General features: G+C 30.7%; 1 protein-coding gene across 2 annotated transcripts; it reads left to right on the top strand.

The window, feature by feature from the left end:
• Positions 1-4,646: 4,646 nt before the first annotated feature.
• LOC133671239 (protein MODIFIED TRANSPORT TO THE VACUOLE 1) lies at positions 4,647-9,634 on the top strand. 2 transcript variants are annotated; one of them, XM_062091946.1, is made up of 6 exons: positions 4,647-5,075; positions 5,177-5,929; positions 6,219-6,374; positions 7,028-7,987; positions 8,766-8,855; positions 9,338-9,634. In XM_062091946.1, the coding sequence occupies exons 1-5, from the start codon at positions 4,869-4,871 to the stop codon at positions 8,805-8,807; spliced, it is 2,118 nt and encodes a 705-aa protein (XP_061947930.1). In that variant the 5' UTR covers positions 4,647-4,868; the 3' UTR covers positions 8,808-8,855; positions 9,338-9,634. The 2 variants fall into 2 exon arrangements, with proteins under 2 accessions (XP_061947930.1, XP_061947922.1); XM_062091938.1 differs by lacking the exon at positions 9,338-9,634 and adding an exon at positions 8,946-9,208.
• Positions 9,635-12,545: the final 2,911 nt, after the last annotated feature.

The following is a 12,545-nucleotide window of genomic DNA, read 5'->3' as shown; positions in this document are numbered from 1 at the left end:
CTATGACTTGGTTGTGATACAGGGATAATCCCATAAAAAATAAATTAAATAAAATTATAAAACTTAATTATTAAACAGTATGATGTTGAAGGGCGAGATAACTCAAATTATTTTCAAAATAAGTAAAAAATCTAACAGAAAACAAATTTTAAAAAATTTAATAATGGAGTTCAATTTCCAATTAAATAAATGCTAAACGACAAATTAAAAAAAAAATTAAAAAAGAAAAAAACAAGCAAGCTCAGGAAAATCTCTTAAATATACAATAATTTCTCAATTTTGTAATATATGAAATTCTAGATACGGGCCCAATCAAGAATCTCAATCCCCATCTAATTTAATGTAAAAAGATAAAATCAAAAAATAAATATCAATTTAAAAAAATTATCAGTAAAAAAAATAGCAATTAAAACAATAAGAATTAAATTTGATAGGAAAAAAATGAAGGATGAAATCGCAAAAACAACTCTTTTTAAATTATCTTAAATAAAATAAATAGTAAACAAAAGAATGGAGACCAAAATTGACATATGAAAAAAATTAAAAGAAGATGAAATTAAAAAAAAATCCAATTTGATAATTTATTTCATATAAAATAAATAGTAATTAAAATAACAAGAACTAAATTTGATGGAGAAAACAATCATATGGTTATCTTGAAATTTTAAAAGGTTAGGTGTGAAAATCAAGGAGAGAAAAAAGAATAAATAATAATAATAAAAGTTATTAACATCAAATTGTGTTGTTTTAGGATTAAGACAACAATAACACCTAAGATGAGTGAATTAGATGTTCCATTAATATTAACAAATAATACAATTTAATTCAATTAAATAGAATAATCAATAATATAATTAAAGTGCTTAAAATACAAGATAAGAGAGAGACATTGAAAACTTAGTTTTTAACATGATTTGACAAGTCTACATCCACACCTTAAATACCAAATTATACTTGAGAATTATATTCTTTCACTAATCCAAATCAAAAGATATAATTATCATTTAATGAATCCATACCCAGTTTTTTTCACACCACTTAAAAATATTCACTCTTTCAGATTTTTTTTTAGTGACGATACCTCACCAAAAGTTTTTTTCAAACTTTTAAAGGTTTACAAATGTAATTTTATCCCGGAATTACTCTCTCAATAGGTGGATTTTACAATTAAAAATATAAGTATCTTAATATCTCATTAGATAATACTTAATGTATTAGAAAGTGTTTAAGTGTTGTGAGAATGTGAATGTATACTCTTGTGCAAGATTATATAGGTTTCAATATACAAATATGAGTATGATTAAGGATTAATGATTTTTGAAGTGATTTTGCTCTTAAAATAACTTATATATGATATAAGTTTGGATTTTCTCCTTAATTTTACAATCAAAGAAGCTATTTATATGTTTCTAGCAAAAACTAGTTGTTATAGATCCACTGACGACTGAAATAGTCGATTGGTTTAGATTAATTAAGCTAATCGATCGACCGGTTCCTATAGAATTCTTAGGTGTTCATTATGGATGAACAAGTGGTCTGCTAGTTCATTTGGTATCACCAAACGATTAATCGGTTCATGTAAAATTCCAGATTTATTAATTTTAATCCTAAGTGAATTTTTAGAACACTTTTATCAATCCTTTTAAATACATGAAAAGTGAAATATGTGCATTCATTTTAATTTGTATTATCAAGTAGGGTATGCAGATTTACATTTTGAGTACTAAAATGAATATTTAAACTAAGTTTTCATTTTACTTTCTTCTTGGACTTTATTCATACTTATTGATGTATTTTTTGTATAAAACAAGTTTAAAGTTTATTTTCAACTAAGTCTTCAACTTTGATATATATATATATATATGACCTAAAGGTCAACAAACTAGAAGTGTGTTGACAGCTTACACCGCCAAATCATGAAGGGGTCACCTTGATGATTCCAACACCACCATAGAAGGTGATATTTAATTGTCAGATGACATTATACACGTCAACAAATTTTTTGTTTTTAATAATATTTATATTTTTAAATTAACAAATGACACCTAAATAAACCTAGATATTACAGAAAAAACCACAAGAAAAGATGAAAACACCTTTGGACACTAGCATTAGATTTTTTTTTTATTTTAATGTTAATTTTGTCATTTTACTATGTTGAAAAAATAAAAAGATAAAAAAGCATGTTTTTGCAGGTTCAAAAATATTTTTTTTTCTTTTAAGGGTATTAATATAATTATATTATGCAAAGAATATTGAAAAAATAGAGAAACCCTTGGACAAAAACTATATATATATATTTTTTGAGTGTATCAAAGTCATTTTTATGTGAAAAAAAAAGTGTACAAATCAATTTATTCTCAATTAATTTGGTAATATCTAATGAATGTCCTGGATAATTTTTCCTCCAATAACAAGCTTTGTTAGTTTTTTTTTCAATAAAACAAAAAAATTATTTTATTATTCTAGTCTTTTGTGTCTTGAATCACAGTGTTGTGCGACTTATTTTATTTTCCCCTTCTAATACTATGTAATCCTGGGATTATTAACATGAGATAAAATAGACTTATTCATAATAAATGAATGAATGAATGTACCTTCAACGCTACCTGCCCTTTCCATTCTTAGCAAATACTGTATCATTGGCCGTGCTACGATCATTTTTTTTATAATATAAAATAAACATTCAAGTATTGCTAACATATATTCTAATAATTTTTTTAATAATAAATTCAAATTATAATACATATTGGATATTTTTTAAAATATTAATATGTTAACCTATTGGATGATATATATTTTTTAAAATATTAAAATGATTTATTGGATCGATTCAGATTAATCTGTCAAGTCAACGATTCAGATTATGAGATAATAATAATCTTATACAAAGAAAATTAAAATAATTGTGAAAATCAATTTCTAATCAACTAAATATTAAAAGATAAAAATAAAATTAAAAAACTACACGAGTCAATATTGGTTAACCTGGAAGGCGTTTGGCACTGCATTTGAAAAGCGCTTTTGAAAAAATTTGATTTTTTTTTCTTTAAATTAATATATTTTTGATATTTTCAAATCATCTTAAGGTGCTGATCTCAAAAATAATTTTTTTTAAAATTAAAAAAAATATTATTGACATACTTTTCTGATTGAAAAATACTTTGAAAAATAACCACAACCACACTTCCAAACACGCAAACCCGTAACCCCGATCATGAGATTAAAATAACCTCATAGAAAACAAAATAAATAAATTATGAAACCCAATTTCCAACCAGCTCAATGTTAAAGAATGAAATAAAAAAATCAATTAAAAAAAAATAAAAAATCAACCCAAGTTAATTTAGGATAATATGTTAAACCCGCAACAAAGATTATGAGACTGAAGTAACTTTATAAAAAAACAAATAAAAAAATTATAAAACTCTATTTTAGAAAAATCTAATGTTAAAGGTTGAAACTAATTTTTTTTTATGAGACTAAAATAACTCCACAAAAACCATATTGAAAAAGTTTACGAAGTCTAATTCATAGATAACCTCGTATTGAAATATAAAATTAAAAAAAATAAATAAAAAAAGAAGGTTGAGTTGTTGGAGGGTAACTTTTTAAGAATATATTCTATTAAAAAATAAACCAAGTCCACTCACGTCAACATTTTAAATCCACGACTTAGATGATAAACCTATGAAAAGAAAATTAAAAAAAATAATATGAAGCTCAATTAAAAAATTACTCAAGTTATGAAAGACTAAAAAAAAAATAGAGTCAACTTGCCAAACTTGTGACATGAGTTATAATATCAAAATAATTTTATAAAAAACAAATTAAAAAACACTTATAAAGATTAATTTCTTACAAATTATTGTTGAAAGATGAATTAAAAAAATCAATTATAAAAAACAAAAAAACTTAAATCAATAAAGATTAACTTGTAAAACTCGTAATCTAAGTTACGATATTAAAATAAATTCATAAGAAAATAAAAAAGTTATGAAATCTCACTTTTAAAAAATATAATGTTAAAAATTAAAATAAAAAAATATAAATCTACGACCCCTCTCAAAATAATTTAATATTAAGAATAAAATTAAAAATAAAATTTATTTTTGAAAAGTTAAACAAAAAAATAAAATACATTATTTCAATTGAATAATATTTGATAGAAGTAAGTTATCGCTAGCCTCCTTTAAAATTAAAAAGGAAAATTACCCATCAATTCAATTTTAATAAGTAAAACACAAATTAATTCTGTCCAAAATATATCACGTTTGGAAAATTCAATGGACGAGACATTCGTTGAGAAGTATCTTATTAAAAATTAAATTCGTGAAAGAAAAGTGTTTCCTCTCAAATCCCATCTTCCTCCATTAAAAAAAAAAAAAAAAGTAACTGAAGTTTTTGTGCCTTGGGCTTTTAAAACCTGAACAAAACAGAATAAGTCCAAAATAAATAAATAAATATATATATATGTAAAAATAAAAACACCAACAATAATTAAAAAAAAATAAAAATCTGCGCGGGTGGCGCAGCCCAAACCACTATAATATTCGTGTCACCTTCACAGGACCAACCAAAATTAAGCAAACACGTCGGCGAGTCACCCCTACTTATCTGACTCGGGCTTTTTTATTTTATTTTATTTTATTTTTTTATTTCAAGAACCTTTACCAGCTTCTTCTTTTCTCCCTACACATTTCGACCCCCCGCCCTGCGATCTAGAGCTCTCTCTCTCTCTAAAAAAGGAAAACCCTAATTAACTTAAATATATTAATCACGTCCATTTCTCAATCCCAAATTCGCGAGTTCGATCTCCGATCCTCGATTTCTTTGTAATTCAAGTAGATTTAGGGTTTGGAGGAGAGATGGATTCGAGCAGGAGAGCGGTGGAATCGTACTGGAGATCGAGGATGATCGATGGAGCAACATCTGATGAAGACAAAGTCACTCCTGTTTACAAATTGGAAGAGATTTGTGAGCTCTTGAGGTCTTCTCATGTTACTATTGTCAAAGAGGTCTCCGACTTTATACTCAAGAGGCTCGACCACAAGAGTCCCGTTGTTAAACAAAAGGTACTCCCTTCTCTTCTTAGATCTTCATTTTGTTATTTAATGAGCCATTTAAGATTAATTTCGTAAACTCGCACCTTTTTTTATGGTTGAATTGTGTGCAGGCGTTGAGATTGATAAAATATGCTGTGGGAAAGTCTGGTGGAGAGTTCAGAAGGGAAATGCAAAGACATTCTGCAGCTGTGCGTCAGTTGTTTCATTACAAGGGTCAGATGGATTCTTTGAAGGGGGATGCCCTTAACAAAGCAGTGAGGGATACAGCTCATGAGACTATCTCTGCTATTTTTTCTGAGGAGAATGGTAAGCCAGCTGCTCCTGCTGAAAATCTTAACAAACGAATACAAGGTTTTGGGAATACGAATTTTGATATGCCATATGAAGATAAAAAATCGTTCCTTACCGAGGTAGTTGGTCTTGGTAGTGCGTCTATCAAGCAGGGAATTACTAGCCTAACACAAAGTCATTCGTTAAGAAAGAATGATAATGGGAGCTACAAGAGCCCAAATCTTCATCGGTCATTGACCATAGAAAATGACTCCTCGGATAGATATCAACCAGTTCAGTTGAACAATGAAGCTCAGGGTAGTTCTGGAGTTTCTAAGAATGTGGCCACGGGACCTTGGGGCCAGGACTCGAGAGTAATGAATGCAGAAACAAAAAAGGAGGACTCCAGCTCACGCTATACAGAGAGTAAGACTCGCGAGGAGAAGTTGTTAGAGACCATAGTGACATCTGGTGGTGTGCGGCTACAACCTACCCGTGATGCCATTCAAGCTTTTCTAGAGGAGGCAGCAAAGTTGAATGTATTGGCTCTAAGTCATGCCCTTGAATCCAAGCTTCAATCTCCTGTGTGGCAGGCATGATTTCTTATGTTTGCCTATTTTTAATGATGTGAAATGATATTACTCTTTCCCAAACACCACCAGCGCACATACATGAACTCCTTTTTCCTAATTGCTTAAAATTGTCGTTTGTTTTATAGTGGTTAAAGTTTCTATTTATTTCTTGATTGTCTTTGCGTACAATTTGTTTTGCAGTATTTATTATTTTTGTTTCTTGGAGAGTTTTTTATGAACTGCTTATTTTCTTATAATGTATCTCTTTCTGATAAAAAAAAAAAACTTCCCGGGAATTTTTGTTTTTCAGGCTCGCATGAAAGCTGTGTGCCTACTTGAGTCAATTCTGAGGAGAAAGGATGATGAACAATTTTCAATTGCATATTCCTATTTTAGCGAAAATAAAGATTCTGTCGTGAGATGTTCTGAATCTCCCCAAAACTCTCTCAGGGAAAAGGCTAACAAGGTAATTTATCTTTTGTAAGTGTTTTTGAATTCTGGCTGTTTTGCTTTTCATTTCTGCTCCAGGCAGGAAGGTTAACCGTGATTAATGGAGGATAGAATGAGGTATCTAGATGATACATAGTTCTGTTGATGGTCTTATAAAAATTGCTGTAATTGTGACAAGGTCTTGACATGGTGACTAAAGTCCAAGTAATAAAGACATGATGACTAAATTTCAAGTAATAAAGAATTGGATACCTTTGATGATTGAGAAGTATTAACATTGAGGATTTCATTTGTATAAAGTTCATATTCAACTTCCTTCAGGAATGACTAGCTGAGGATGGTGTTCTTTTTTAGGAGAAAATCAAGTATGCCCACTTTTAGTTTTAAATATACTCGGTATTCCTTTTGACTTCTTGGTAAAAATCCTTTACTTTGATGTATTTCACGTAACGATTCTGGTAAGGTTCCACAAATCTTAGTTGTTCTGCCATTTTTGCTCCGCCTCTATATCAGCAGCTCAAGTTTTGTTTTATTAGCTAGGCTAAGAATTTACTTCTTTTGTGAACTCGTACTGCTGTTGTGATGAGAGAAACTGGATGTGAAATAGAGATTCATTTCTGAGTTCAAGGGGCTGCATTTGATTGCTGATATTATGGCTTTGTTGGACAGGTGCTAAGCCTTTTGGGCGGGGAACCACTTGGTAACATGGTAGGTAATTCAGTAAAGGCTGAGACAGCTCATGTCCAGATGCCTGACTTAATGGACACTGGAGATTCAGATGATTTCTTTGGGACAGATGATTCTATAAAGAAGCAAAGTGAACAACATATAGTGAACCCTATGACCTCAACAACCCCATTAATTGATGATCTATTTGGAGATGGTGTTGGCACGGGTGTTAGTACCGGGGAGGAGCAGAAAAATGAAGATCCCTTTGCAGATGTTTCATTTCACACTAGTGAGGGTAGGGAGCATGGGGATGATCTCTTTTCTGGGATGACTTTTGATGATAAACCAGGTGCTGATGAGAACCATATGCCTGCCAATAAAAATGGACCCGAGCTATTTGATATCTTTGGGTCAAATTCTGAATTTTTAAAGGGGCAAGAAAATAGTGAAACAGGCGTTAGTGACTTAATGGCGGGCATGTCCATTAATGATAATGTCTCGAATCTGCAAGTAACCTCTCCGGCAGTGTTCTCAGAAAGTCTCTTCTCGGATTTAACCAGTAATCCAAGCCATCAGGTCACAAATGATGCTTTGAATGGCTCGCTTGGCTTGTCAGCGACTGGGATAAATGTAAACCCACTACATCCTTCCGGTACCGTGCCATATAATATGCATCCTGGCATAATGCTGAACCCAGCTTTTCATTCTCAGCCGATAAATTATGCTGCCATGGGGAATTTTCTTGCACAACAGCAATTTCTTGCAACAATGTCCAACATTCAACATCTAAGTAACCTAAATGTGCAAAATGCTGGTGTTAGTCATGCTTCGGGGACTGATGGAGGTGGATATTCTTCTGCTCTTCCTGATATATTCCAATCGAACTTCCCAAATCAGGCTCCTACGTCAACGATGAACAGCTCTAAAAAAGAAGATACCAGAGCATTTGATTTTATCTCAGTAAGTTTGAGTTCTGCACATGATCTTTGGTAGTGCTTTATTTAAATTTCCTTTATTTTTATAAATCATGTGGTTCTCCATGTTATTAGTTGAAGTGGTTGTAGAAGACTATTGCTTTTTTATTCTTTTGGGTTGGTTATTTAAGATTATTTGAATTAGTTTCAGTAGTCGTCTTAAGAACATGGTGTATGATTGGCCTCAAAATGCTTTACAAAGTTATATGATAATCCAAGTGTCTACACCACATCCATCCCTGATATTGCGGTCAGTTTGTTCTTTTCTCTGTTATTGTGGTCAGTTTCAAGGTTTGCATGGATGCCACCTTCTCGCTCATCAGTTTCAAAGGTTCTCAGAAAATTTTTCTTTATAGCTTCAATGTGATATTTTCTGCTTTCAGCAGGATTGCATGGTCTATTTTATGGTTTTTAATTTTTCAACATCCATGAAGACTTTTACAAACTGACCATGGTGATGCAGTTATTATGTATTTTCTATTATTGTCCCTGTCCTTCTTGCTGGAAAACCAATCCAATTTTTTTTTTCTTTCTTCCAACCTATTTGTTTGGAGATGAACACCAGTTCAGTTTCTCTGCCCTAGGTATAGGCTTTATGATGCATCATGGGCTTTCCTGTCCTGAAAAGGCCTTTCTTGAAATTTGAACCCTTGCGGTGCAATTGTGAATTTTTTTGCTGGTGTCACAAACGATGAATTAGCATATTCAGAAAGTATTTCAAGGTTGCTGCATCGACAATAATATGCATCTTGTATGCATTGTAGGACCATGTTGCAGCAGCACGTGATCCAAAGAGAGTGGCCTAGATTTTTGTGATTGCATTCTTGACCTTGAAGGATGTCCTTCCCCCTCAGGTTGGGTTTGTTTATTTAAGGTTGAAACAGGTTTTACATTCTTTGAAAATAAAAGGCTATCAGTATGGTGCCATGTTTCCATGAAAATAGGATTGTCGCAAGTGATGAAGGTGCGGTGCGGGGAGACTCCGGGAGTAGATTTCTGTATTTGATATATCAAGGAAGAGAAGTGTTTCAGTGATCAAGAATCAATTGTATGGTTTTTTTTTTCTTTTTTCTTTTTTTTTGGGGGGTCAATAGACCTGTAAAGTGTTTTTCTGCTGGTGTTGTGTATTTCCCCATCTCCACCACAATGCTTGTAGTACCAGTGTTTGAATGAAGAAATCAATAATAGACAGTACGTTCCTCTTGCCTTCTGCGGCCTTTAAAGCCACCGGTTACAACTGTGTTTTCCTACCACAATGTTCTTCTTGTTGTCTGTAGCAGCTAATAGAACTCTACGATCAACTGTTGCCCTGCAAAATTTAACAGCCTTTTTTCAGATGACAAAATAGCAGACACCTGCCTTGCCCCCTGCTTTCTGTACACGTGGGTTCCAGCTCTAGGCCTTTGGATCTAATTCAACACTGCCATCAATGTGATTCCCCTCGGAGCAAGCATTAGCCTTTTGCTTCGCGATGACCAGAAGCTAGTGAGAACATCTTCCTCTCCTTTGGCCAGGGTTATGGATTATACTTGAATGTCGTAATTGTAAAGCTATTAGCTACATCATAAGAACATTAGATAATTTTGTATGATTCCACTAATAGTAAGTGAATAATTATATATTTTTATTTTAATCGTTCAAAGAGACAAGGTGCTTCAGTCGTAATTGCATAATATAGTTAGTAGTTACTTGTTAGTATAATTACGGGATAATTAGTTTAGTTATATAGTGATGATATAAATTATGATGATATAATAATAAAAATAACTAATAATTTGTAACTTGAAGGTTTAGTTATAAGATCTCGAACAGCCGACTAGCTGTCAGAAAAAAAAAATGATTTTTTTTTTTATAATTAAAATGTTATTTCAGAAGGTTTTTTTTTTTTTTTTTTTAAAATAATAATCAAAGCTCTGGTTGATATATTAACCCACGAGTTAATTTACCTGATCCATGACTCAAGTATCAGTATCGTTGGGATTTGTCATGAAAAAAAAAAGAAAAAGATGGGTTTGCTTGGGGGGTAATGAGGGATATTTATGTTATTTTATTTTAAATTAATTGAATAAGACGCACTCTCCTCCATCCAAGCAATCAATTCATCAGGTATGTGGAAGAGCTTACATGGAAAATTTGTCCGCCGATGAAGGCGGCGTTTGAGCAAAGAAAACAAGCACTACAATCGTAGCCTAAGTTCTTGTTAACATTAGTAAACGAAAAAGCAATTATTATAACGGGGGACGAATCGTCACTTGATGTAAAGAAAACAATAGTGACGAAGACAAAGGACGACGTTAACTTAACACTGAAGCTTGAGAAAACAATTGAGACAAGGCAAATCGAAAACATAAGGGACACTGTAAGAGTGTGGTAGGTGGATCTAAATATGAGGTCTAATACCTCAAATGCAACCTTCTTTGTAGTCCTATTAACTTAGAGCGTGTTTGGCAGTGTGGTTGCGGGTGCTTTTTAAATAATTTTTCGTGCCAAAATGCATGCCAACGATGTTTTTTTATTTTTTAAAAATTATTTTTGACATCAGCACATCAAAACGATCCAAAACGTACAAACCATATTAAATTTTAATAAAAAAAAAAACAAAAAATTTTCAAATTTTTTGGGAACGCGGCCGCAGCCGCGTTCCCAAACGGTGCCTTAATTCAATTCATAGACTTTAATAATATAGTTAGTTAGTCCTATTAACTTCCTAGTAAGGTAAGGGAAAGGATAGCACATATAGGGTGAATAATAATACATTTTGCTAGGTTAAATAACATGCAATTAAAAGGTACTCAGCCAATAATTTAAAACACATGTCATTATGACTTAATTCCATGTTTAGAGGATTTTGACGAAACTTAGAAACATATCATGAATAAGAAAATACTTTTTTTTTTACTAGATACATATAAAGTTTAGCTTAATAAGAATTCATGTGATTATCAGTAAAATACATGTTTAGTTTATATTAAAATTTAGTATACCTTCTTGTATGATATAGGTTACTTGTATTGGATTAGAATTACATATTTAGAAGTAATTTAAATATTGTTCTGATATATATACACTATCAAGTACCTAGAATAAATGGTTAAAATTTTTGCTTTTATTTACTGTTTTATTTATTTTTTTACTTTTAATTCTTTTGGTTTTTTTACCTATTCTTCTTTTAACGTGGTGCTGCTCAATATATATATATATATATATATATATATATATATATATATATATATATATATATATGATAACCAATTAGTTAGAGTTTATAATCTCGATGGTGTTTTTTAATAGGTAAATCCAACCACATCTGTATATATTTAACTCTTGTTCTTTTGCTATTTGCATATAATAATTTGACCCAAATAATTTATTTTCTTAATGCCGTTTTTATTTTTCATATGGTTTTTTTTTAGAATGTGTTTCATCTGATTATTTTTAAAAGGTTAGAAAATCTAGTAATATCTATCAAATAATTTAATTTGTTATTTGAAGTAATTTGTTGCGAATGATCATATATATATATATATATATATATAAAGGTGATTAGCAATTCCTTTAGTTTCGATTAATTCAAGAGTTATATCAAATTCCACATCTATGTTTTTTTTTTAGCATTCAACATAAACAATGAAAATCAGGTTACATTTCTTAATTTGATTGTAATGATTGGAAGTTTTCTTTCAAGTAATCCAATATATCCTTTCAAGTGAGTTTTCATTTGTTCTTTATAGTTATAAATGTTGATATTTTGTGATCTATTTTAGCATTTTTTTTTTATAGCAAATGAGATGTTCTTTAACTTTTTTCCTTGTTCATGGAATCAGTAGAATACCCCAACTTGGAGAGGCTCAAATTGCTATAAAGAACTTTTTTTTCAAATAATATTTTGGAAGATTGTATATCATATAGAAGCTTTACAACCAACAATAGCCTTAAAGATCAAATGTTTGAGGTTCTGATTAAGTGCCTATTTTATATCCCAAAACCTACCTTATATCAAGTTAATTATAAGGCACAATAAATAAAAGAAGTAGGATTACAAATTCTTCTTGTGTATTATGTAAACAAGTAGATAAAAATATAAATTAGTTGTTCTTCAATACAACATACACATGTTTATTGAATTATATTGTATTAGGTTGCAACTACTTGCGAAGTTGGTTTTCTAGTAAATGAAGTCTTCATTCACCAACAAAGAAAAATATGTAAAACAAATCTATTTGTTTTCTTGTGAGAATTGTTGTTCATAATTATTAGACTTATTGGACTAGGGGGCATAGATTATTTAATTTATAATTACAAGTTTATACTGATCAAATTAGTTTTTTAAAAATAGATTAGTGTTCATACATGTTTAATCTATAAGCATGCAATATTATATATCAAGGCAACCTTGCAATCAGAACAAAAAACCATACATACTAAGAGGGTGTTTGGATATGCTGGTGCGGTTGCGGTTGAAAGAAAAACAGTGTAACACATGTTTGGTTAACCACTAACCACAATTTTTTTATGTGGGTCCCAGTTCAAACTGCGGTTGAATT

The sequence above is a fragment of the Populus nigra genome, chromosome 1 (genome assembly GCF_951802175.1).
Source record: "Populus nigra chromosome 1, ddPopNigr1.1, whole genome shotgun sequence".
In the NCBI taxonomy this organism is placed as follows: Eukaryota; Viridiplantae; Streptophyta; class Magnoliopsida; order Malpighiales; family Salicaceae; genus Populus; species Populus nigra.
Note: the sequence above shows the minus strand (reverse complement) of the source record. Positions and strands in the feature narration are given on the sequence as shown.

Bases quoted from the DNA above. Each gene is read 5' to 3' on its own strand.
- LOC133671239 (XM_062091946.1), top strand. From the start codon at position 4,869: ATGGATTCGAGCAGGAGAGCGGTGGAATCGTACTGGAGATCGAGGATG. The intron at 5,076-5,176 runs GTACTCCCTTCT...AATTGTGTGCAG, and splicing joins GTCCCGTTGTTAAACAAAAG to GCGTTGAGATTGATAAAATA. The intron at 6,375-7,027 runs GTAATTTATCTT...TTTGTTGGACAG, and splicing joins TCAGGGAAAAGGCTAACAAG to GTGCTAAGCCTTTTGGGCGG.